A 27,290-nucleotide genomic window follows, 5' to 3' on the forward strand; every position below is an offset into this window, starting at 1 on the left:
CGACGTCCCTTGATTCCAGGATGTGACGTTTTCACTACTTCCTGCCTAGGCACAAGTCGGCGAGCAAACATGGCAGCCTCCGGTAGCCGATGTGTGAGGTTGATTTTATGGAAGTATGGGAGCTGCGGGAAGAATTTCTGTTTGTCACGATCAAGGACAGCTTCACAGGTGAAATTCGTTCTTTTTGTTCCTCTGTTTAAGAGCAGTTTAAGTACTAGTTAATCTCGTCATTGAAAGTGATGCTGCAGAGAGTGTTGTGTCCTTGTGCTTGAATTGTGACAGTAGAATGCTTATGTACTCGGTACAAACGGGTAAATTGACAAGATGGAGAGAAATGTCATTCATTTACAGTACACGCTTGTTATAGTATTAAAAAAAAACTATAATTTATGCGTTTGTTGGTTTAGCACAGTATGCTATGCAGTATTCTCCAAGCTAACTAATATATAAATATGTATTGAGGTAAAGTTGGTTTTATATTTGCACATCCAGAATTTTCTTAATATTATATTTTCACAAAGGTTTTATTTGCAAATTCAAAATAGGGAAGTCCTATTTGCAGCCAAAGACTATCAAAGTAACGTTATAACATTGTTCAGTGATTTAAATAGTGCTAATGTTGTTTTGAAGTCATACTTGCATGCTGTTTCTGACTGACCGAATACTCAATGTAACATGGTAAAAATTATAGGGAGTGGAATTAAGATATGGAGAGGACCAAAAAGAAAGAATAACACTAAATTATACCCCAGTAGTTAACTAAGTGTAAAAGAAATTCAACATTTGGCTAATGAGAGATCTATCTCTGAATAAAAGAGTTTTGTTATCAAAATCTGAAGGTTTCCCTAGATTAGTTTACATTGCAATGACTATAGACATTCCAAAACATATCATTAACGATATATATATATATATATATATATATATATATATATATATATATATATATATATATATATATATATATACATATATATATATATATATATATATATATATTTGGAAAAAACAAACTTCATTATTTAAATAAAAAAACACTTTGTAATCCATTTAATCAAGTTGGGCTGAACGTACTTGACTTTGAAATATCTAACACTTTTTAAAATCAAGTGGATACAAAATTATATTAGCTCAAAAAATAAACTATGGTATTACATTCCTAATAATATTTTTGAAAAAGTATGGTGGCATTGAATTTTTTCTTAATTACAACTTTAATATTAGTAAGCTTACCATAAAACTTTCTAATTTTCACAGACAGGCATTGTTATCATAGATGATTATATACAAAACAATTTTTCCTCTCACAAATGCTTAATTTGGAATAATACATATATTACCAAATTAAATCTCTTTTTACAATTCATTGGTTTAGAAATAGTATTTCGCTGGTTTCACAACTTTTAAATAGTAATAAGGGTCATGTGCTTACCTATTTAGAGTTTCTAAAAAAGTGTTCCCTTTATATGCCTGTCAAAGAGTATATGATGGTAATTAATGGTATTCCCACAGAGCTTAAGAAATTATTAGAAAATGATATATTGTAGTTCAAAATACAAATGTAAATTTTAGTCTTAAATTGCAAAGTATACATATAAAAGAAAAAAAGATGTAATAATAATTATCTTAGATTGATTTGATGGATTGTCTGTGTTCCTTCAGCTATTGGTTATTGGAGATCACAATTTCAAGTCAATGTCAACTGGAACGAGACTTAAGATTTCCAGACGTTTTTGTATAACAAATAAAGGAGAGAGGTATCATTTAAAATCGTTCATCGTCTGTATCCTGTAAAACAGGTTATTGCAAAATTTTGTAAAGATGTTGATTTAAAATTTGCTTTCTGTAACGATATAAAGAAGAGAGTATTGTGTATTTATTTTATAATTGTATTTATACACAATTGTTTTTGTGTGATCTTTTCTTTTTTGTTAAACATAGTTTGAATATTGCTTTGGAATTCAAAGAAAAAGATGTTTTAGTTTTTTATGGGAATACAGTCAAATTATCGACAAAATTTGGGATATTGGTAATTTGCTCATTATGTATGGAAATTTCTTTTCATAAATGTAAATGGGTAGTGAAAAAAAACGAAGTTTACTCACTTTAAAATAGAAACAGGTTTACCTATATGTACGATATAAAGAAACAATAAATAGCATATAGCAAAAAGAACTGTTAATTATTTTAAAGCCTTAAATTTTGTCTTTGAATGATTGTAATTTTTTTCGTTTCTTTTTATATTGTATTTGTTTTGATGTCAATATAATGTTGTTATTGTTCTGTTAATAAAAAACAAACAAACAAACAAACAAAAAACAATATCACTGTGTCACAAGTTGTCACTGAAGGAATGCGTTTATATAAAACCAACTTTACCTCAATTAAATATGGGGGTTCATTTAGAAAATTTAAATAATATATGATATATGATATGAATATCATTTTAAGTAAGTCAATTTATATACATTACTTTCTAAATTGATTATAGATGTCTTAAATTTAGACTTTAAGTATGGTTTTAGATGCTTTAATCTGAACTCTATGGCTTTTTATAGCTGTGTTCGAAAAGAGGCAATGCAAAAGTTTTCATCAGTAAAACTTTTAAATATACTGTATTTCAAGTTGATTTTTGCAGTTCAAAAAAGCAAAACTGGCGATTGCACTGCCTTAAATTTTTAAGCTGAATCAAATTAACCTTATGAGTCCATTGTACACTTATTATGTTAAAGTGACTTAAAACAGCTTGCATAACTAATAAAATTAAGTTAGAACATGATTAACTCAGTTTAGGTTGTAAGGACCCAAAAACCTATGCTATCAGGCCTAATTGATTATATAATTTGTACAGTGTTTCTATTGATGTAAAGTTGGTTTTATATTCGCACATTAATTTATTTTAACGGTCCCTAGATTGTTTATCACGCTACTTTGAATATTCGGTCTGATATTGCATTTAAGTATTTAAGACTATTTAAGAAATCAGTATTCAAAACAACATGAGCACTGTTTAGCATACTTTTTTGTCATTGGCTGCTTATTATTTCCCTGTTTAGAATTTGTAAATATTTTTTCCCAAAATTATATATTTTGGACCCTTTTTTTTTTTTACAAGCCTGTTATGACGCATTTTACGGTCATCATAATCTTAAATCCTTGAAAGTTTTTAATATTTAGATTTTTTAAAAACTGTGTGAACATTTGTATATACTGCATTTATGTATGTATTATATCATTTTTGCTTCAAATTACAAAAAAAAAAAAAAACGAATTACCGCTTGTTCCAAGGGTTTCCAATGCAGCGCCTATGGGACAGGACAGTAAACAGGACAGTTCTCTTCTCTAACGGCCGTCATTAGTCTTATAATTTTTTTCCTTTTTTGAAAGTCTTTGTATCCTCTTTGTGTTTTTTTTTTTTTTTTTTTTTTTTTAGGTATTTGAGAAAATAAAATTGTAAAAAAAATTATTTGTTGTATTCTCCCATTCACCTTGCTCTAAATTTTTCCAACTATGATGACTTCTGCTACTGAGAAACCCAGAAATGTGAAAAGGGTCTATTATGAAAGATACATTTTGAATGTGCGAATATAAACCAACCTTACCTCAGACTACTGGCACTTCGACTGAAAAAAACAACAATGAAACTAATATAGAACAATATTAACATTGCAAAACAATAATAATATCTTAGGCTTCTGACAATACTTGTCTTGAAGACAAACAATTTGTTTGTTAATAATAGAACTCTGTTTTCAGGATCATTACCTTTAATCCAAAGCCTCTGCAAATAGCCCTGTTGCCATCTATTCAGAAAAGTTACTTTTAAAATCGATGCATTACAATGTTGCTTTTACTACCTTCAAAAGGAACTAAATGTGTTACTAAGTTGCTTTTTAAAGAAAGTAATGCGTTTTGTTACTTTATCAATCTGGGCTGGGCTTGTTTGATTGTATTAATGTATACAAACAAGCTTCCAATTGCAAAATGGCATGTGTGAGTGATTACTCCTAAAGGTCTCTTAAAAAAAATAAAGTTTTTAGGATTGTTAGTTTTAAGGATATCTATACGCTAGTGTTCTCCAAAACAGTGACCAGTTTGTTTAGAAAATATAAAACTGATATAAGCATTCCAAAGCTTGCAGTTTATCACTTCAGCCTAAAAGATCAATGATTTTTATTTCATGTCACCTAATACAAGAGTTTTTCATCAAATCTTGACCAATCAAATGTTCTCTGTATCTGACATGCCTCACCCCCTTTTTAAGCCTCTTTTCATTTGCTTTCCATTTGATGCACTGGAGCTCAACCACTCTCACTGGCAGACCTGTGAGAAAAATTAAACGCTATTGGCTGTTTTTACAGGGAGGAGCTACTCTGTCCCATCCTTTCTTCATTTTTCAGATTATATTGAAAAAAAAAAGACAAAAAAAAAAAAAATTTCAAAGTGCTTTGCGGGACCTTTAAATGGGCTTATACCATTTTATTCAGAATATGCATAGAAATATTAATATGTAATAAGAATTATATGCACATGTCCACCCTCATCTTTGTAAACAAACAATGTCAGCTAATGTGTAAGTTTGCTCCAGACTAGAGCATCAAGATTGAAGTAGTTTTAAATTTTTCATTAGTTTTATTATTTATTGAGTTTACTTTTTGTTTTTAAATTCAGTTAATTTTAATTAGTTTTTAGAAGCAGATTTACTAGTTTTCATTAGTTTTATATTTTGAAATTGCTTAGTTTTAGTTTTTATTAGTTTTTTTTTTTTCTTCTTTTCTTTATAAATAAGGATATTTTTTAGGTGCAAGATTTATAATCTTCAGAATACATATTAGATAATAAAAACTCAGCCAAAACACGCAAATTTTTTGTTGGACACTTTAACGTGAACCAGAGTTTATGTGACCATCTTCCCAAGTTTGGACTCAACATATCAAAGATATGCAGTCAGCAATCATATTTTATTTAAGATTAAAGTCAGTTTAAGCATCACCATGATCTGAAAAGTTTTTTACTATTGTTTTTTTAACCCAACTGGAACATGATTCACTTATCTTTATTCCATTTATGACTATCTGTTATGAAATAAACTTGCGTTTTGTCAGATTTAAGCCCTCGGTTTACTCACGCTGCAGTCAAGTTTGCTTCAGTCACATCAGGCTGTCAAATAATGTTTCACCATCTGCTGAATCACACATGCAGTATTATTGGTGCTTTGCTTCTCAAATCTGATCTCAGTGTACTGTTCTAATAACTGAATAACAGTATATATTGGTTTATTTAGAGTTAGAGGGTATCAGGCTTGTAAGAAGTAAGTTGTTTGTGGATAAGTGCTCAGCATTACTGGAGACGTGAATCGTTTCAAGTGATTAAGTTCGATTTGCTGAATTATTTCAACTGGTACACTTAAAAGATCTGGTTAAAAAGAAAGTTTAGTTCGCAATCGCTATCACTAATACAAAAATAAAACCCATTATTGGACACAAATGTGATAAATGAATACTTTTCAGTGTCTGCTAGGGTCATATTTAATGTTGTCATGTCCAGTCATTGTTTTTGTTGCGGGAGCAACAGTGAGGATGACTGGAGGAGGACTGACTTGATCTGGCCAATGGCATCAAGTTTACAAACTCTAAGGTGCCGTACGGGTCACCTGACAGCACAAAGTAAATATATTTACCTCTAAAAGGCAAAAAGTCTGTATTAAATACATTTACATTTTATTTGAAAAACTCTCATTTTTACTTTTATTTCTGTTAACAAAAATGTTTTTTCATTTCTAGTTTTCTTGTTTTCCATGCGTTTTCGTTAACTTTAATAACCTTGTAGAACAGGGATCACCAAACTTGTTTCTGGAGCTCCGGTGTCCTGCAGATTTTAGCTCCAACCCTAATCAAACACACCTGAACAAGCTAATCAAGGTCTTACTAGGTATACTTGAAACACCCAGGCAGGTGTGTTGAGGCAAGTTGGAGCTAAACCCTGCAGGGCACTGGACCTCCAGAAATGAGATTGGTGACCCCTGTTGTAGAGCATACATAATTATTATTTTATTATTATTATTATTTTGTTGCAATTTTTGAGTTTTGTAAACCAAGTAGCTGTTGACTTTTTAATGATTCAACAATTGACCATTCAGTTTTCAGTTGGCTAATCTTTTTTTGTTTAATGTTCTACAGATAAATAAAAACTAAATATGACCTAAAGTTTGGATGGCAGGAAAAAATTAAGTACATTTACGGTAAATTGTCATTGGGCAAACTTATCATTTTAGCAGCAGCTGATCTTTGTTCTCATTTGCTCTTGCCTTTCCTAATTGTAGCTGCCGGTCAGACAGATTTGTGTGTCGTCGTCTTTGTGGAAGAAGAACCTTGCAGCTGCAGGACCACAGAAATTCACACAGGAGTTCATCGACAAACAGGTGGAGGAGTTCGAAATTGGCAAACGCCACTTGGCAAACATGATGGGGGAGGATCCAGAAACCTTTACACAGGAGGATGTTGATGTGAGATTCTATTCTATTCTATTCTATTCTATAGTCCATGTCTCATCATGTGCTGTGTTTTAGTATAGCTGGCAAAATAAGTCATGTAAGACTTGTTAATTAAATTTATTTGTCGGAGTATAAGAACTTCTGATACCCTTTTTCTGTTTCCGATACTAATACCAAGAAGACTACTGATTTGACATCTGGATTGTACAAATGTATTCAATTATCTTATGAAAGTTATTTTGTATTCAATTATTTTAATGAAACATAAACAAATACATTCGGTGAACTGGAGTACTTTTAATAATTTTTTATTGTTATTAACTGTTGTAAACTGGAAAAGAATTTCAAATGCAGCCACAAGTCTAACACTGTAAACTGAAAACAGATATTTTACTTTTACAGTTTAACTGTATAACAATGCAACATACTATACATATCTATCTATCTATCAATCTATCTATCTATCTATCTATCTATCTATCTATCTATCTATCTATCTATCTATCTATCTATCTATCTATCTATCTATCTATCTATCTATATATATATATATATATATATATATATATATTAGTGCTGTCAATCGATTAAAAAAAATTAACTATTTAATCGCACTTCTAAAAAAAATGTATCGCGATTAATCGCATTTAAAAGACTGAAACTTGTAATTTTGGCTATTCGAGTGTAAAATTAATGTTAACGCAAGACAAATACTATTTAAATTCAAAATATAATTCATTATAAGAATTTTTGTTTACTTGTAACACAGATTTCTTCATGTAAACAACATACCCACAATAAACCATCAAGATCCTGGCTTGACAGCCATATTTATTACAGAAATAAAAACACAGGCATGTTATTGCCATTTGAATTTCAAAACAATCAATGACAATAAAGAAAACATTGATTTCCATGTTGGATTCTAAGTGGACTGCAAAAAAAATGCCAAAATACAGGCATTGCAGATATGGAAAACTATAATAATAATAATAAAGTATTGAAAATCTGTGCATGCCCTTGAATATGTTTACCAACTCCCATTCTATAAAAGCACAAAAGCCATATATAGGAAATAACGAGAGTTGACAAATTAAAAAACTACATTTTTTTTAATTTATTATTAAAATAAAATTATAATTCACATTGGAAATGTGGGTGCCTGTGTGTTTTGAGGGAGCCTAGAAAATAATGAGCATAACAAAAACTGCCTGCTGACGCACACACTTAATGTTGATTAATAAAATAAAGATAAATAATAAAAGCAATGTATCAGAGACCCTTAAAAAACATGTTTAACTCAACAATGAAACATCAAATGTAGCTAACAGCTTTTACATTGTCAATCAAATAAACTTAAACAATTAAAAAATGCAACAAATACTTGTTTGGGCAGAACTACAAAACCAAATGTAAAAAAGTTGCTTAAGTTGCACACTAGTTTGATCATGTATAAATATCATTATATTAACCATATTGTATAAATATTATTGTCACTATAAGCCTACATCATGCTGACGATCAAAAACACTATGTCATGATATCTCCTGCGCTTGTCTTCTGACCGAGTGCATCTTAAAATACATGAATGGCACCCTTTATAGAGCGTGAGAATCAGACATTCTCTATCATTTGTAAAATAAAGACTTGCAGGTTAAGGAAACGGCATAATAGGAGGAAGTTGCCGCGGCCATGGTGCAGATTAAAAGTTTTAAAAAGTATATGTATATGGACAGATAGGTAATTAGATAGAATAGACAGGAATATATTGATCTGTGCCCCGCTGCAGAGTTCAGACGCAAAAGTCTGCTCTCCCGCGGGGCAGACCCGCGCGTGAGAAACAGGCGTGACAATCTATTTTGACAAATACACAACTACGTTACACAAAGCCCAACATGGAAGATTGTGATTGGGTCAGCCCAATGTCAATAAAGAAAAGAACCATTGGGCTGCAGATTATGTCAACCGGCTCTGTCCGGAAAAGAAACATCTTACTTTCAGAGCGTCACAGACAGCTCACAGCACTGTCAATCACTGAGGCAGAAAGACATGACAGTCTGCTGAGTGTTTTATGGGCCGATCAGATCATAAGAAGATGATCAGCCCGGCCTAAAAAGTACGTCGAAACAGCGAGAAACTTGTGGGCGTCTGCCCTGGCCACAACAGGAAAAAAAAAAAAACACTGCGTTAATTATGTTAATTTTTTTTAACGCGTTAATTATTTCAAATTAATCGCATGCATTAACGCGTTAATTTTGACAGTGCTAATATATATATATATATATATATATATATATATATATATATATATATATATATATATATACATATACTGCTCTATTCATTTAACTGAACAATTGCAATGCTCATTCACTCTCGTTGCCATGATTTCGAGTATTTTAACTTATTTTTAGGAATAAGTACTTTCAAAATACTGGGAGAGATTTTAGCACCTGTAACTGCAGGTAAATCCTTAATTAATTAGGTCTCTCATATTTCTATTTTGATTCTGTTTTGCTCCATTTAAGACTGGTAAGGTTTTAGACCTAGAAAATTTCAACCAAAAACACAGCAACCTGAAGATAGTTATAAGAAAGGGCAATAAACCCCACACTCTTAGGGAAAAAGGGCTCATGTTTTAAAAGTGTTTTATAGGACTTTAAAAAGAATTGTTTTTATATCATATATTACTAATAAGAGCATTTATTTGATTAATAATAGAATCATTAATATTAACTGTAAATAATATTTAATAATAATAATTGTTCTTATTTTCTTCTTCTTAATATTATTAATATTAATAATAGTCTGGTGTCACAGGCTCTCTTAAGATAAAAAACACAAAAATTATCCATACCCAACAGCATGCACCAGTTACGAACTTTTATTTTTGTATTAATTTGAACGTGTAGTAAAAATGACAGTACTTGTACAACTGTTATGAGTTGTTATAACACATTATTAAGTGAAAACTGACACTGTACATAAAGAGTAGAAGTAGAAGTTTTTCAAAGTCCTTATTTCTATCGTTATGAGTGTATTTCAATCAAATTAAATGTTGATTTTCTATCTGCAGATTATATAAGACAGGGGTGTCCAAACTCAGTCCTGAAGGGCGGTGTCGTGCATAATTTAGCGGCAACTTCCTCCAACACACCGGCCTGGAAGTCTAGTATACCTAAAAAGAGCTTGATTATCTGGTTCAGGTGTGTTTAATTGGGAGTTGGAACAAAAATTAGCAGGACACTGGCCCTCCAGGACCAAATTTGGACACCACTGATATCGCACCATCTGAAATTTGTAGGAAACAAGTTAAATTTGTTCGATTGGGAGATTAAAATGTAATTTACCTGTTAAAAGAGTCAATTTAAAAAGGCAGGAAATAAAGAAACCTAAATTCCGTGACCACATTCAAGAATAAGAAATGCTAACATTTTAAGGTTTGATTAATCTTATTTAATTATACCATGAACACCCTTTAGTGGTATTTTATTTGTTGATCTCTGTACTTGATTATTTTAGACTTTCCAGAAAATCATTTATTTCACTTTTCTCTATGCTCTTTTGCATTCATATGCTTGTAATTTGTTTGTTTCCTGCAAGATTCACTCCGCTACAGAGTCATTACAATCAATCTAAATTAACAAATTCTTTCCTAATAGAGCTTTTCAAACCATACTGTGAAATTGTGTTCATATCACAATCTTTATCGCAGAAAATAAATATATAGCAAAACATTAGATTTATTACAATATCGTGCAGCCTGTAATGAGCAACATGGATCAGATTTTAGATTACGAGGACTCATTTGTATCAACTGAGATTCAGCTGTTCTTTTATTTATTGAAGTTTTTACAAACATCGCAAGAAAAGCTAAGAACTAGAAAAGCAGAGACTGATACAATCAATGTCATTGAGATTCTCCAGAGCTAAAAGTAAAGTCATCATCTCCCTGCTGGTGTCGCAGCGAAACCTCTGGGACCTGATTATAAATTGGCAAACATTTACAAACAGTTTATGTCCAATATTTGATTCTTCGCCAGACAGAAATGACCATAATTGATTTATCCCAGCAATTTAGTCCAATTTCTCAATTCTTAGCATTATTCCCCCATCTCTGTCACCATTAATGAATTGAGTCCTCAGAGAAAGTGTGGCTAAAAGAAGTTGACACGTACCGTCCCACTGCCAGCTGATCAGTGGGTAAGGGGTGGAAAATGGCTGCGACTGCAGGGCACAGAGCAAGTACGGGATGGGGCGTCTGTGCCTGAGCTGGCGCCGGTGTGTCTGCCAAGCGCTTCAGCCGACATGACGTTCCCGTGAATGCGCTGAAGGTGTGAAACAGCTGCACAGCAAGCGCTGCCAGGAGGAAGTAATTAATAAAGACTGCAAGCCTCACCTGCCTTCTCCCGCTGTCTTTCGACACACACACATTGCGTTTGCACCCGTCAGGTGGGCTCTGACGTTCAGAGAGCCCATGCAACTGAAACCATGAAGAAATTTGCTGAAGTTTTGACAATTCCAACTTGACTTGAACTGTAAAAACACTGTGTTGTGGAGCACAGGTTTTAAAGGCTTTGGCAAACAGCAGAAGATATATGATTTGCGCTTATGTTGCGTATTCTTTTGCTTGGCAGTGGGACACCATTTATTTTCATCATATGGATGACAATAACTTGAGCTTTCTGCAATATATGATAAATAATGCGGGTGTGAAATGACATGAATGTAAAATATTTGTAAGCAAATCTTTGCTTTAAATAAGATTGTAGCCAAAAATAAAAAAAAAGCTTTCACAGAAAAAAGTTGCATATACTTTAAAAATAAACTTCAGAACTTTTAACAAAGAATAATGAAAACATTCAGTTTATAAATAACTTTATTAGAAATTAAAGACAAATTATTACATGTTCAAGAAGTTGTATGTTAGAATGTATGTAGTGTGTTGGAGGAGTTGCTACAATTCTTAAAGTTTTTGACTTTTCCAGAGCATAAAAATATCATAATATGTATGCAGATATTTAAGAAACATGCTAAGTAAACATATTTGTTAATCGGAAAAACAACTATAAAGTCAGATATTCTGCTTTGAAAATGTTCGTTATGTGCCAGAAAGTCTGTCTTTGTTTTGGTCATTTAGCACGCCCAGTGCCACTTTAGCCAATTATATTTCAGCTCCCTGGGTTGCCTAGATGGAAAACATCATATTTCATTCATTCAGTCAGGAAGGCTCTCAAAGCATGCGTCCGCAACTGTGACTCTGAAATGAGAAGCAGATTCATTGTTCCACATGAGAATATTAATCAGCAAATAATATTAATATTACAAACATAAACATTTGGTGAACAGGTTACATTGCAACCCTATGTCCTAGCTGTGTCGAGATGTTCAGTGATCAGTTTGGCTGTTTGCACCAGACGAAACAGACAGAAATTTAAATAAAGCATTCAGTAGCACAGAATAGTGCACTTACTGCACTCCAATAAAATGGTAAGGTTTACAATCTAATTAATACATATTAAACCTCTTTAACATTATTAAGTGTACATGCTGAATCACTGATATGTGTTGGCTTGCACTGAGTCACAGTTATAAAGTTTCATTTCAAATGGTTTATCTTATTTTAAAGACCTGAGATGAACTATTTGCTGCAGCTTTCAGTAGTATGACAATAAATGTCATGTAAAATGGCTTTCAAACTCCCATTGTTGGCATATAACACTAAATAAAGCACACGAGGTGTACCTGGGGTGATTATTGCCAGTTTTCTGTTCTTCAGCTGCAAGAAATAGAAGCCGTTTCTAAAATATCAATTTGAGTTGTTGGTTGGAACAAAAACTCCTTTTAATGAGGAAAATATTTATTTTGCGTGCCGTTGCTTTTATTTAGGACACAATGTAAATCAGCTGTAAAACAGTATTTAGGCTTGACAGTCAGGCTCACTGTTGAAGTCGTCAATCTGGCAACCTGTGCTTGCATGGGTTTTGAACCAGTTGTGCAATTTTTAGTTTCACCACTGGGTGTCAAACTTACATACCGTACTGCACCTTTAAATTGTTCATTGAATTGTGATGTGCATTACTGTGCATGAAATTAATATCTAGTGTTTCTTCTAATGCCAAGTTAGGTGCCAATTGCTCACCTAATCAAAAAAATGAGTAAAATAATTTTGATATATGATAAAAGGTCTTTTATTCATGTGATGTGAAAAGCTGACTTTTGAGAATGCATGTATGTAGTTCTGTCAAAATTTGCTTCAAATGCATAGTTTAAATGAAATAAAAAATGTAAATTTTGTCTTCACTTGTTCACCATCTGCCTGTTTCAAACTTGCTTGAGTTCCTTTCATTTTCTGAACACAGCAGAAGATATTCTGAGGAATGTTGAAAAATAACGTTGACTTCCATACTATTTTTTTCTTCCTTTAAAGGCTGCTTTTTCCAACAAACTTCAGAATCTTGTTTTGGGTTTGACAAAAGAAAGAAATTAAAGGCACCTATGATAAAAATCAACTTTTATAAGCTGTTTGGACAGAAGTGTGTGTAGGTACAGTATAGTATGTTCATAGTCATATTTGAGTGATAGAAACACTATAAGTCTCTTTTTTTATTTCCTGACATGAAAATAGGATCCAGTCCCTGCCATTTTGAGGCTCACTGTAATGTGACGTAGGAGTGCGGTTTCCCCGCCCACCGAATTGATTGATAGACGCATTTTAACATGTCTCCGTAGTAACGCATATCATATCCATAAGACAGGACATGCGCAAAGCAACTGGGATTAAAAGATCTGTTCAGCTGTATGTGATTATCTGTACCTCAAGAATGAGTTTAGCAATTTATACATTTACAAATACAACTTTTAAAACAATGCATGTTCGTAATAAATATAGTAAAATTGCTACACAATTCATCACCACAGCCTCATAGTGTTAATATAAAAGAGTGTTTATATAAAAGTGTTAATTATAAAAGAAGAGGATTCCACGTGTATACTGTCACATTTGCCGTGCAAAATCAGCACAAAGCTAAACGTGTAAACTTTATAACGACATTGGGCCCTATCATACACCCGGCGCAATGTGGCGCAAGGCGTGGCGCAATACTTGTTTCCTAGTTTCAGCTTGGCGCAAGAGTCATTTTGAGGCATTGCGCTACGCTGTTTAAATAGCAAATGCATTAGCGCTCATACTGTTTGTGCGCCCATAGGCGTTCTGGTCTAAAAAGGAAGGCGTTCTGAGGCGCACGGCTGGCGCATTGCTATTTTTAAAAACTAAAATAGATTTTTCATTAGACCAAAACAAACCCGGTCTAAACTCCGGCGCAGAGCTACGCCTCGCTTACACACTGCTTAATACTCACAAGAGAGCAATTGGCAAATATCTTTACATTTGAAAAAAATTTTATATTAAGGAGATATATATATATATATATTTATGATATAATAAAAATAGATGTAGGATATAAATTTAAAGGATTAAAATATTACAAAACATTATTTTCTAGCCTACATAAATATGAAAAATCACTGCTTTTATGCCTTCTTCGTCTCGGGAGGCTTTTTCAGTTCATTCATACCAATTTGCTTTTGTATAATGTTATTATTATTATTAGCAGTATTATTTATTATATCCATATTTATATTTGTTTTATTAAAAACAAGCTTAGATTTGCCCACCTGTCAGGTTTTAGACCATAAGGGGCACATCATGTGTTTTAGGATATAACTCAGGTTTTTGAACACACTTCGTTAATATTGTTATTTTATTTGTTTGCTGGAAATTAGAACTGAATTTAGAAATAGTTTTAAAACGAATATTTGCGCTTAACAAACGCAATTAATTATTTATAGACTAATTGATGTCTGTGCGTAAAGGTTTCCCTATCCAAGAACGAAAGTGAAATTGATCCATTATCTCTCATTCTCACGCAGTAGATGCTCTGTTTAACAGTTTTCTGTTAAAAAAACTGTTAACTGTTTGCTAGTGAAATGCTCAGTTTTTCCACTTAGACTTACTTTACGTCCTGTAAATAGCGAATGCGCTTATGGCGCGACGCAGCTGGCTCTTAAAAGAGAATGGGAGATGAGACTCTAATTGGTTTATTCTCAAAACACACCTATAACTCATTAAGAAAAAATATACTCAACCCTTTTAGACCATGCGGCACGTCGCAAAGCGGATTTTCCCATCCGTAAATTAGCAAAAATGCGTTCTGACACGCCCTGAAAGCGTTTGGGCCTTGTGTTTTGCGCTCTGCGCATGGACCGTCAAAATAGAGCCCATTGTGTGTGACTCATCGTTGCAGAAAGGCTTGACTTAACATCACAACAAATACATCAAATAAAAGTTGGCAAATTTCTCACTGTAGTAAGAAAGATCTGCATTATTCGTGTCTGTCACTGTGCTGCTTATCTACGTGAAGGCTAAACATATCAAAGCAATACAGACAGATCTTTATGGCTCTGACATGCACGTGGAAACACGGCACAGCCAACTAAAACAGCTACAATGTCCTAACAGCTTAAAATTCCTAGATTTAAAAACGTGTAATAAATAATCTAGTGGTTATTTTGAGCTGAAACTTTACAGACACATTCTGAAGACAGAAAAGACTTCTATAAGTCTTAAAAAAAGGTGTAAAACTGATGCCCTTTAGTAAGTTTAGAACCACTCGAGTGTGAGTAGATGATGAAGAAATTTTTGTTTGAATCCTTTTAAAATGGCCCTCAAGAAACTTGTATTAAATTCTGTCAGATTTGACCAATTCAATGTTTTCTTGCTAAATTGTTAAATAAAAGAGAAATTATGTAAGTGTACTGGCTTACACTACATAAATAAATAAACAAACAAACAAACAAGCTGGTACAAAAGAGCTAGCATGATGCGGATCATTATGGGTTCAAAGATGTATGTCCTTGTCACCTGAGAAGGTCAGACACAGATTTCTGGTGCCATGTTTTCCAAGGCACATTAAACGAGTGGTCAGATGTCTCTCTAAAAAAGGAAAGTGGATAGCAAGTTTGTTTTCCCAGATTGGGCTCATGTGAAGTTTAGGCAGCAGAGGTTTCTAGAACACTATGACGAGGCTAAACCTCCCTGAGGGAGTTGGGCCATATTGCTTTTCAAGGTATGAACAGGTGCTGCCTTCATCTGTCACTGCATCCATGCACCGTTCTGTCTGTTCTTCTCTTTGTGCTGCTGGATTTCACTCAGTTTCTGCTTTTGATGGCAGTGCACGGGTGTCTGTTCTCTTAGAGTGCATCTGCCATCACCTCTCTTTTTTTTCTTTTATCTTTTTTGTCTCTTTAGTCTGGAAAACAGGGTCAAGACCCAAAGGTTGCCATTTTGAATGTCTCATGTAATGCTATTGAAAGTTATGCAATGCCTCGTTCAACGCAATCACCAAAATAATTAGCTTTTTTATGCTAGTACTGAGAGGAGAATAGAACACAGTTACTCAAATTGTAGTTTAAAACAAAATGTCAGATTTAGGGCGGCATAATGTATAGTTTCAGCATCACATATTGCAATGTTTGCATCAACAATATGTTAGTTACAGTAGACCAGGAGCCACAGTATCCGAACTGTGAATAAAACTAAACTGCAGAGTTTAATCATAATAAAATGAAAGTTTAATTTTTGCGTGTTTTTAAGATATGCTAATGTGCAATCATTTTTAGAAACTTTGAAGCATTTAGACACAAAGTTTACTATTTATAACAATTAATAAAGATTATTTTATTCATTAATTAATATAAAGACTATATGCTTTTGTTATTTTACATCTAAATTATTATTTTTTGTACTGCTGAAAACCATCAAGCAAATTTAATCATTTTTAATATTTTGCTCTATCATATTTATTTATGCTTGTAAATTGTTTATTATGTTTTATACTTGATTCACTTCCCTACAGAAACATTTTGATCAATTTTAATAAATAAATTATTTCCAAATAGTGCTATTTAAGTCTTCTGGTGAAATTGTATTAATATCTATAAATATTCTGTGTATATATATCACAGAAAAACACAATATCACAATTGTCCAATACCATGCAGCCCTAGTCAGATTATTATATTTTCAGGATTGGCACAAGCTGACTATTATCTTGCCTACTTTATCCAATAGTAACATTGAGACCATCCTGTTCGACTGCTCATAAAAATTTTAATGAAAAAAATATTTTATTTAGTTTATTTAAACATTACGGCACACTTTGTTTTCTTGTTTTATGTTTTTGTTTTCTTTCTTTGTTCAGAGGAGTATTGCATATCTCTTCCCATCTGGGCTCTTTGAGAAGCATGCAAGACCTGTTATGAAGGTGAGATTTAGTCCAACTGTGTTTTGGTATCTTTTATATACAATTAACACTGTCTCAGTATGTTCCGTTCTTTGTGTTTTAGCACCCAGAGCAAATATTCCCAAAACAGAAAGGTAAGGAAATGTTATGATTTAACCTTTTAACTACCCCATCAAAAAATAAATAAATAAATAAAAATTGGATTGCTTTCTTAACTCCTAATGTTACTAGATAACACACCCAATGCATTTTATTCTAACACATCCCATAATTTCTAAAATATCAACCTCTACCAAATGTTTCATATTTCTCGGTTTATGGTAAAAGTACCAGAAATAATACATGTACTATGAAAAATCAGAAAATATGAAGTGTAAGTGTAAGTTTTTTACAAACATAATCAAAATAATTTTTTTTTTGAATATACTAAATCAGTGCTTCTCAAACTGTTTTTATCAAGTACCACCATAATGAGCAGTATTGAAATACAGTACCGTAGTAGGCCCAGTAAAGCAGCTATCGCTCTGTGCAGTTAAAAAACAAGGCAGATTAATTCCTATTAATAAGAATATCATTGTCAGCCACTTTAAAAATTATAAATAGTTTTTAATTTTTAATACTGCACTGTGCTTATATGTAAAAAAAAAAAGTCAACATTTAAATTAAAATGATAAGTTACTGTTCTTAAAAAGTAAAAAACTCCTTTATTTAAAAGTAAAGTATTAAAATATAGTAGCCTATTTATCAACATCTGGAAATATAGGCTATATGTCATCATATTCATATATAAATCATTTTTGATAAATTAGCATGTACATATGACTTATTTGATTCCTCCTCGTACCACTAAAAGGAAGCCCGCCTACTACCAGTGGTACACGTACCACAATTTGAGAACCACTGTACTAAATCATCTTTATTTTTTGAAGTATGCCATAAAATATTTCAGGTTCTCATTTAACATGTTTTCTTTTTTTGTTTTTCTTTTTTACAGTAAAACCAAAATCAAGTGTAGTAGTGCAACACAATTATGTTTGTTTGATTTTTCTTTTCTTTTCTTGTAAACCAACAGTGGTGTGTATGTGAACCATGTAATTTAAACAGTCAAAACATAATCAACCTTTTGGTAGAGCGGCAATCATACAGGTACTAAGATTGATTATTCATTTATTTTTTCTTGAATGATTGATTTGGTTTATTTGGTGCACAGCAACTTGTTTTCACGTTTAAAAAAAAATCACATTAATTTACCATTATTGTACGCAGCTTTTAGCTAGCATAAAAATGGCTGGTTAGTTTCCTGGTTTCATGTAGGCTCTTACTCAATGGGATCTGATTGGTTAGCTGACTAAGTGGTGTTATGATTCGCTGATCAGCTGTAGTGCACGTTGTCTGGATACATTCCTCACCCAATTACAGTCCTCAGGAACCCCCGTCCTGCACATTTTGCATGTCTTATTTACTTAGCACCTGATTCAAATCTTCAGCTAGTTAACTGAGAGATCCATGAACTGTTTTTGTGTGTCGATCCATAGAACAAAGCTACTATAAGCAGAGTTAGTTCATTTTTCCTTACTAAAAATAACTAGATTCCAAAAGTTTAAGGACAAACTTTGAGGCTGGCTTGTGAAAGCCTGATGGCAATTGTTTATTTAGTTTAAACAGTTTTAAAAAGTATGAAAAGATGGATGGATGGATGGGTGGGTGGGTGGGTGGGTGTGTGGGTCGGTGGGTGGGTGGGTAGGTAGGTAGGTAGGTAGATAGATAGATAGTTAGATAGATAGATAGATAGATAGATGGATAGATGGTGTGCTAGCTTGAGTCAAACAAGCCAACCCCCGCTTCTCTACGATGTTCTGATGCTGAGATATAGCTGCTGTTATATCGTTGCTAGGTTAGTCTGTTTTGTTGCTATGGAGTTGATTGACAGCTTAGACTGATGATGTATCAAAGCTTCTTGCCAGTATAAACAGTTAAAAACAACCCCCATGTCTTTATCACACTGCAGCATGACGATATCAATCTGAACCTCTATAATGGCAGTCTATGAGTCCGTTGCTAGGGTCCAGTATCTGGTTGTTAGGGTGTGGCTAGAAAGTAGAAAGCTCATCAGTTATTGGTAGTTTGGGAGTCTGAGTTAATTGAGCCCAGTTAGAAGTCTGTGCAACAGTCTGATGTAGAGTTATGAGCTCACAAAGTTTGACCCAATGTAAAGTCAATGAGAGTCTTTTGAGGTGGAAGTCTATGGGACAGTTTCTAGGGTCCCAAAAGTGGTTGCTAGGGTGTGGCCAGAAAGTTAAAAGCTTATTAGTTATTGGCAGTTAGGTAGTCTGAGTTAAATGAGCCCAGTTAGAAGTCTGTAGGACAGTCTTGTGCAGAGTTATGAGGTCACAAAGTTTGGTCCAATGTTAAGTCACTGGGATTTTTCTAACGGTCCTGGGACGTTTTTTGGATAACCGAAAGTCGGATCAGTAGGAAAAGATATAGCAACCCGAGTCAGACCAGTTTGGAGGTCTGGTGTGAGTTTGGTGGTCATAGCTCAAAAGCTCTAGGAGGAGATAGAGTTTAATTTTTAGTCTCAGAAGAAAAATAGGATAACAATAGTCTGGCTTGCTACACAAGCCAGCTTAACTAGGCTTTTTGACTGCCAATAGCTATGTTTCCATCCACCTATTTTTATGTGCATTTTGGATATGTGCATAAAAAACGGTTGATAGAAACAACACAATGCACATACATTTTGAAAATGCGCATAAAAACAAATATGCATAATTGAGTAGGGGAAACTTTTTATTCGAAAAGAAGATGCACATAAACTATGATAAAAACACTTTTACTGAACAAATTCCAGTATGCGCATTAAAAAAAGTCATGTGATTTTGTTATAAGAGATCATGGGATAATAAAAATGTGTTTAAATGGACAAACTAGCAGGCTCAGCACACTGTAAAACATCTGAAATGTTGTTTTTCATCATTCTAAAAATGCCTTAACCTTTTCAGTATTAGTCTTATTATATTCTTAATTACCTACACATTCAAAAGCGTCTGTTCTCCTCACCTCATGCTTTCAAACGCCACCACGCGTTCACTGCATGTCAGGATTACCTTCTGAGGCACACGTCATTTATTAAATCAAGAAAAGATTCACATAGCTTCTCCTAACACAGCAAATTCAGTTTTTACTGTTGATATTTGGCGCCAGTTAATCAGGAAGTGACAATTTTGTTCACTTTGACTACTTGGAAGGAAACGCTGCTTTATTCGCACATCTTTTATGCAATTATCCAGTTTTCCACATGAAGTTAATTAGCATTTTTGGATGGAAACATAGCAAATGTCACACAGACAAAGCCAGATTCACAAAAGAAGCCAAATGGAAAACATACAAAATATTACAGTTATAAAGTGGATTAAAACATCTTATTTTGTTGTGCTCAGAGCAGCCATGTATGTAAACTAAAGGGTTTGTGATGTCACTAACCCAGAATTAATCTGTTGTAGTCTTTTATCAGCCGTTCACGTAGGCTTGGCTATGCTAATTCTTTAAACTGCAGTTTCTCCCTTTGCACTTGAATTTAAGCATTGGCTGCGTCCGAAACCATCTTCTACTGAGTAGGTACTGCGTTTAAATTTAAACGTACTTCTCGGCCATTAGAAAAGTATGTGTCATACAGTATGAAGGTGAAAAGTATGAATGGAATTTGGACATACTACATCTGCCATTTTGTCATGGTCACGTGACCTACCTGCGTCAGTTGAATCGATTTACCCTCATTCATGAATTCGCTCGCTGAGCATCATGGGATGCGCACTCCAGAATCTCGCTGGAAGTAGCAGGTCATCCGGGTACTTGTCGCATTCTGATTTTCGAATTCTATGAATTCGGACATACTACTCTGCTCGCATACTGATTTTAGCATACTGTATAGTATGGAAGTATGTGGTTTCGGACACAGCCCTTGTATTTTTGCAGATTTTGTTTATGATCACATAGCTACATTACTCACTAACTAAAGTTAAAAAGGTAAAACCACATTCTAAGATCCTTTTAAATATACGCATGCTGATATCTGGTAATGAATTTCACAATGACCCTTCTCTTTTAGCTGTCCAGTGGGATGCAGAAGGACGACCTTTTCACTTTCTGTTCTACACAGGGAAGCAGTCCTACTATTCTCTTATGCATGTAAGTTCATCCTTTAGTTTTCATGAAATCCTTATATCAGGCAATGCTGGTTTGTACTTGCTATTTTTTTTTTAAGTGACAAAAGTTTACATCACAAAACAGGGAACAATCAACATCACAAGGCATGTTTACCAACAAAATAAATACAATGAATTAAAATTGTTACAGCTGCAACAAGGAGCAGAACAAAAGACCTACATCAAAGGAAAAAAAAACATTATAACAATAAACATTCTGAAAGTAAAGTACAGAGAGCTTCAGTTATTTTACTTTGGTTTCTGAAGTATTTGAAGCTTTGAGCCACTTTCCCTACCTCAGAAAGAAAACATTTAAAAGAGGGTCTGCACTTTTTCCACTTACAACAATGAATATGATATTTATGATATATTAATATGATATTTACCCATTATATTAGTAAAATAAGTTCACAACATCAGAGAAAGAAAAATGTAAATCACCTTTGTAAAATAAAATCTCTTTTAGAACAATAGGGAGGACTGAAATCATCTTTAATGAAAGACAAGTATGGACGTCAAACCAGAATTTAAAAGTAAATTCACAAGAAAAAAAAGGGATCGAGGGTTTCTGGAAGTTTGGAGCAGAAGCTACACTTGTCAACATCAAAGTTAAATCTTTTTTGAATAATCTCATGCACAGGATATATCCTGAACAAAATTCTCTAATGAGTTTCCTTAACGTTAGGTGCCACAGGATATTTAAGGTAAAAGGTAAAAGCTTTGTCCTCTACTAAGGGCTCAACAACTTCTAGATGATAACACTTATAATCCCCTATGATAATGCATTTATTGTACTTGCTAAATATTTATTGTGGTATTGTGGGGATACTGAATAAATAAATGCAGAGCTGTAGAATTTTTTTTTAATCATATTGGAGAACGTACAATAAAACGTATTTAATATAAAACTGCATATCTGCACCTTAAATAATGATAAGCTATTTTTACAATTTTCATTTTTAAATCGAAATAACTTAAATCCAAGTCAGTCATATCTTAGTGATCAGTAAAACTGTCAATAAAACATATGAGGCATAACAGTTCAATTCAGTTATTTACTGTAAATAATATGCTGTACTAAACAGAAACAAGTATATAATAAGTATATAGTATATAACAGCTGAAACAAAAAATCCAATAAAAAGTTACACACTTAAAATACTACATTAATTTATAGTAAAGGGAAATATTTTGGAATAAGCATTTTATATATATATATATATATATATATATATATATATATATATATATATATATATATATATATATACACACACACACACTAAAGTATTTTTATTTATTTCATCCCAGCATCAGAAATTAAATTATTCCATTGTTACATGTTCTTCTCGAGGTATGGTCACCAGAAATCCTGCTTTAGAAATAACTTCTCTCCCACAAGAGAGTCATCTTTCCATCAAGCAAGTTTCACCAGAGGTGGCAGTAACGCACCAAAAACTTTGTTGTCAAACACCGTAAAACTAAAAGAAGAAGAAATTGTCATTCTTGCCATCATATGGATTTACTTTCATCGGCTCTGTGAATGTTGGTGCCATCACTTATTGATCCAGGATCTGTAAATGTAGATTGTGTGGTCTCTACTTTACTAATAAAATAGCTTCGCTACTGAAAATCTATTTGATTTAGAAAGTAGTGACGTTACCGCCACGCTACTGAGAAATGTAGTTAATCTAGTAACGTCACTACTTGTGGCGACACTACTGCCCAACACTGATAATGATAGTTTAAAAATCTTTTTTTTAATTAATAAATGAAAACTTTATTTTCAGTTTCAGTGTGTCATAAAAACACAGATTTTGTTTGATTGTTAAATAATAGTTGGATCTTGCAGTGGTTTGAGGTTCTGCTTTGTCTGCTCTCTGACTGATGGGAGTGGCACAGACACAGCAGAGGTGGGTTTGAGGGAGGGGTGCAGACAGAAACATCTCTGATCCCCCTAAACACTGCCTGGATGAGCTGATGAGGAAAACAGACAATTCACACACATGACTCAACCAAAATAGAATAGTTAATTTAAAAACAATCCAGCATAATTCAGAACGACAAAGACTAATGCACATTTTTGGTTTGTATTTTAAAAAGAAGAAGAGGAGGAATGAGAGTTAGCAAAATGAGTGTGACGGAGCTCTTTCTGTTCCTTAAATCCCATTTACAACAGGGAGCATCACACACTTCACTAGGCACGCCGGGGCTTTGTGATATTAGGTGTGCGTGCGAGTGTGTGTGTGTGCATGCACGTGCTGTTCTTTGTGTGAAGGTGTGTGTGCACATCAGCCTCAGGGGTTTTACTGTGATGGGAAGAGCCCCAGAGAGACTCCTGCATTAACCGCTTCTTTGTCACCAAAGCTAATTCCTTTTCAAAGTTTGTTTGTTTTAGCTTATTTTTACCTTCCCCACCATTCATCTCTGGACTCGACCTTGGGCTAAGACGTTCCTCAGTAGCAGTGAGGAGCTTGTGCGTGTGAGTTGTCTAATGCGCCATTGTCCTCAGTGTGCTCGAGCCCCTTCGTCCTCCCCTCTGCCCTGCAGTAGCTGGGACCCCTGCTGCTAATTTAAATAGGTATGTCAAATCTGCCGGCGTGCACCGGCTCCCTCATCCAGCTTCGAATCGCACAGAGGTCCTCTGCATTCAGAAACCCTGCAGTGTGCAGAAAATAATGTACAACTCTCTTTCCTGCAGAGAGAAGAGTTTTCTAGCAAAAGCAAAAGGAAGGAAACGCTGTAAGATATACGGACCTATATCAAGGACACTTACAGTTTGTATTAGGGCAGAACAATATATCGTTTCAGCATTGATATTACAATAGGGATGTCCAGATCCGATCACATGATCCGAAATGGGGCCCAATCACGGGATTTCCGAATCGGACAATACCTCTCAATCAGTACTTGAATGAATATATATACACAAACAGTCAGAATTATTAGCCCCCTGTTGAGTTTTTAAATATTTCCTAAATGAGGTTGACCTGAGCAAGGACATTTTCAAAATGTGTCTGATAATATTAATTCTTCTAAACAAAGTCTTATTTGTTTTTATTATATTTTTTTAAATTAATTTCATTTTAAGGACAAAATTATTAGCCCCTTTAAGCTATATTTCTTCGCTAGTCTACAGAACAAACCATCATTATACTATAATTTGCCTAATTACCCTAACCTGCCTAGTTAACTTAATCAATCTAGTTAATCCTTTAAATGTCACTTTAAGTTGTCTAGAAGTCTTGAAAAACAACTGCATAAATAATTTCATGTAAATGAATTAAATGAAATTAACCCAAAAATAAATGAAAGACATTTAGCAAATTATAATTTTGAGACCAGGCATCATCAGACTGTCTATACCAGATGTTGAATTGTACATTCTAGGTTGACACATTTAAATTTACTGAATAACGAAGCACCACCTAAATGTAATCACTGCCTGGCTGCTCTTACCCTAAAACATATTTTGTTGTAATGTGGAAGTTTAGATTCAATTGGTTACTTTTTTTTTTTTTTAGGAAAGTACTTTGATGGACATTTTTTTAAAAGGTACCACTAGCAAGAATTTTTTTATTATTTATCAAAAATTTAACTGAAAAATAATATTTAACTTTGAATATATTTTTGTGTGAATTTAATCTATTTATATTTTATTTATTTGTCTAAGTAACTTTATTATTGTAATAAGAATTTTTTTTTATCATGTAATATTTTATGTATATCCATTTTGCCACGAAATAGCCATAATTTTCTGATGTGGCAATAAATAAATAAATTAATAAATAAATAAATAAATAAATAAATAAATAAGTGTCTTGAAAAACATCTAGTAAACTATTATTTACTGTCATCATGGCAAAGATAAAATAAATCAGTTATTAGAAATGAGTTATTAAAACTATTATGTTTCGAAATTTGTTAAAAACAATCTTCTCTCCACTAAACACATTTGGGAAAAAAAAAATAAAATAGGGCGGGCTAATAATTCAGAGGGGCTAATGATTCTGACTTAAACTATATATATATATATATATATATATATATATATATATATATATATATATATATATATATATATATATATATATATATATATATATATATATATATATATATATATATATATATATAGTTACACATATATACATACACACATTTATATATATATATAGTTGAAGTCTGAATTATATTAGCTCCCTTATTCCCTATAGACAGCAAGGTACCAGACTCATTTGGTATCCAGAAAGGTACCCAAAAACATCTTCAAAATTAACCAAATGCTTTCAGTGGTTTAATTGGAATATTATCAAGCTATGAAAAATTGGAAAATACATTTATGCCCACAAAATAAAAATGACTACTTGATGTACTTGTTCTGATGTACTTGGGATGCACCTGTGTTTTGGTTCAAACAGAGTAAGTTGCGCGTGGGCATCTGGTGTGGCATGCGTCAGTGCATAGTTTACAAGAACATGGCGCACCCTATACTGACACTGAGGAGAGAAAACTGTTGAATTAAGTCGTTATTTTTGTTTTATGTGGAAACAAAGGTATTCCTATAGTTTGATAAAACTACTATTGAACCACTTGAGGCATATGGTTTGTTTTGTAGATTTTTGGCGGGGTATTTTTGGACACAGTCCTTGCTGTCTATGGAGGATGAGGGAGCTCTTAGATCTCATCTAAATTATCTTAATTTATATTGCAAAGATAAACAAAGAACTTACGATTTTGGAACAACATAAGGGTGAGTTAAAACTTTAACCCTTGTGCATAAAGTTTCTCATAAAAAGTGTCACAGATGTTCAAAATGGACAAAGTAAAATATAATTTTGGTACACTAATCACTTTCTTTTAAACCATTTACACACAAACACAGTTTTTAGTGCACACATACAAATCACAATCTGACATCCACACAATTACAGATGCATAATTTATCCAATGGACTTTATATTAGACTATAATATAACTAAACAGAAAACAGGAATAAATTGAGTGTTTGCTTTATATGACAATCTTGAAAAAATAGCCAACATCTAGTAAAAAGTGGTCTAAATTAAAATTTTGAAAGCCATTCCAACAGAATTGACGGTTATTAACAAATACGGCATAATTTGTTTGGGTAAATGGCAGTGGGGTTAACAATTTAATACTGCATAATATGCACATATCACCTAGAATTTTCAAGTGTGAACTCCAGATGTGTGGTGACAGTTAAGGGGTTAAGGTTCTGAGTGTAACATTTTTATGTGTGTGCCAAGCGTAAAACAGAGTTATTAATGGAAATGAGGGTTAACTATTAAAATTTCAATAAAAATACATATGTATGCCCACATTTATACAGTTTGAATTAACACAGGTGAAATGATAAAAAAGTCGCATTGATGTTCTATAACAACTGCATTGCTGTAGATGGCATATTGTAAATGGTTAGAAGTTTCTCTTTCAGTTTCAAATAGTTGTCTCAATTGTAATTTTCTGTGTTAGTGTGTTCACTGAAAATGAAAATTCTTTTGTTAATAACTTACACTTGTGTTATCCAAACCCCTGAAACCTTTGTTTGTTTCAGAATATACAGTTGAAACCAGAAGTTTACATACACTGCATAAAAAGGCACATAACCATTTAAAAAAAGTCAGATGTTAACAACTAAACTTTTTATCTTTAAGGTAAGTTAGGATTATCAAATGTGTTTCTGTTGTGCTTAATAGCAGAATGATGAGAGAGATATTGTTTGAGAAATTGTTATAACTTTTCTTGTAAGTCAAGTTTACATACAGTAAGAATATTATACCTCTGAAAAAGCTCAGATAATGGTGTCAAGGTTTTGGAAGTTTCTGATTGGCTAATTTACAACATTTGAGTTAATTAGAGGCACAACTGTAGAATAGTATTTAATAATCAACAAAAAAGCCAGATTTCAATTTGCTAAATTACATGGGGAAAATAATAATTTTTGAGACATGTCCTGTAGTCTGATGGAACTAAGCTTTAACTGTTTGGCCATAATGACCAGTGTTACATTTGGAGAACAAAGAAGAACGTTTACAAGCCTAGGAACACCCCCCCAATTTTAAAGTATGGGGCGGCAGCATCATATTGTGAGGCTGTTTTGCTGCAGAAGGGACTGGTCTACTTCACAGCATAGATGGCATCATGAAGAAAGATTATAAAGAAATACTGAAGCAACATCTCAAGACATCAGCCAGAAAATTAAAACTTGGCCACAAACTAAACAGACCATGACCCTAAACATACTGCCAAATTTGTTAAAATCTG

General features: G+C 33.1%; 1 protein-coding gene across 1 annotated transcript in view; it reads left to right on the forward strand.

Moving 5' to 3' along the window:
* Positions 1 to 12: 12 nt before the first annotated feature.
* mrps9 (mitochondrial ribosomal protein S9) overlaps positions 13 to 27,290 on the forward strand; it is a 46,471-nt gene continuing 19,193 nt past the window's right edge. Inside the window, 5 exon segments of the mRNA NM_001045396.1 lie at positions 13 to 168; positions 6,323 to 6,505; positions 16,756 to 16,818; positions 16,901 to 16,931; positions 20,906 to 20,985. Of these exon segments, the coding sequence (NP_001038861.1) occupies positions 70 to 168; positions 6,323 to 6,505; positions 16,756 to 16,818; positions 16,901 to 16,931; positions 20,906 to 20,985 (456 nt within the window). The 5' untranslated portion in view covers positions 13 to 69.

The sequence above is a fragment of the Danio rerio genome, chromosome 6 (assembly GCF_052040795.2).
Source record: "Danio rerio strain M-AB ecotype USA chromosome 6, GRCz13ab, whole genome shotgun sequence".
NCBI lineage: Eukaryota > Metazoa > Chordata > Actinopteri > Cypriniformes > Danionidae > Danio > Danio rerio.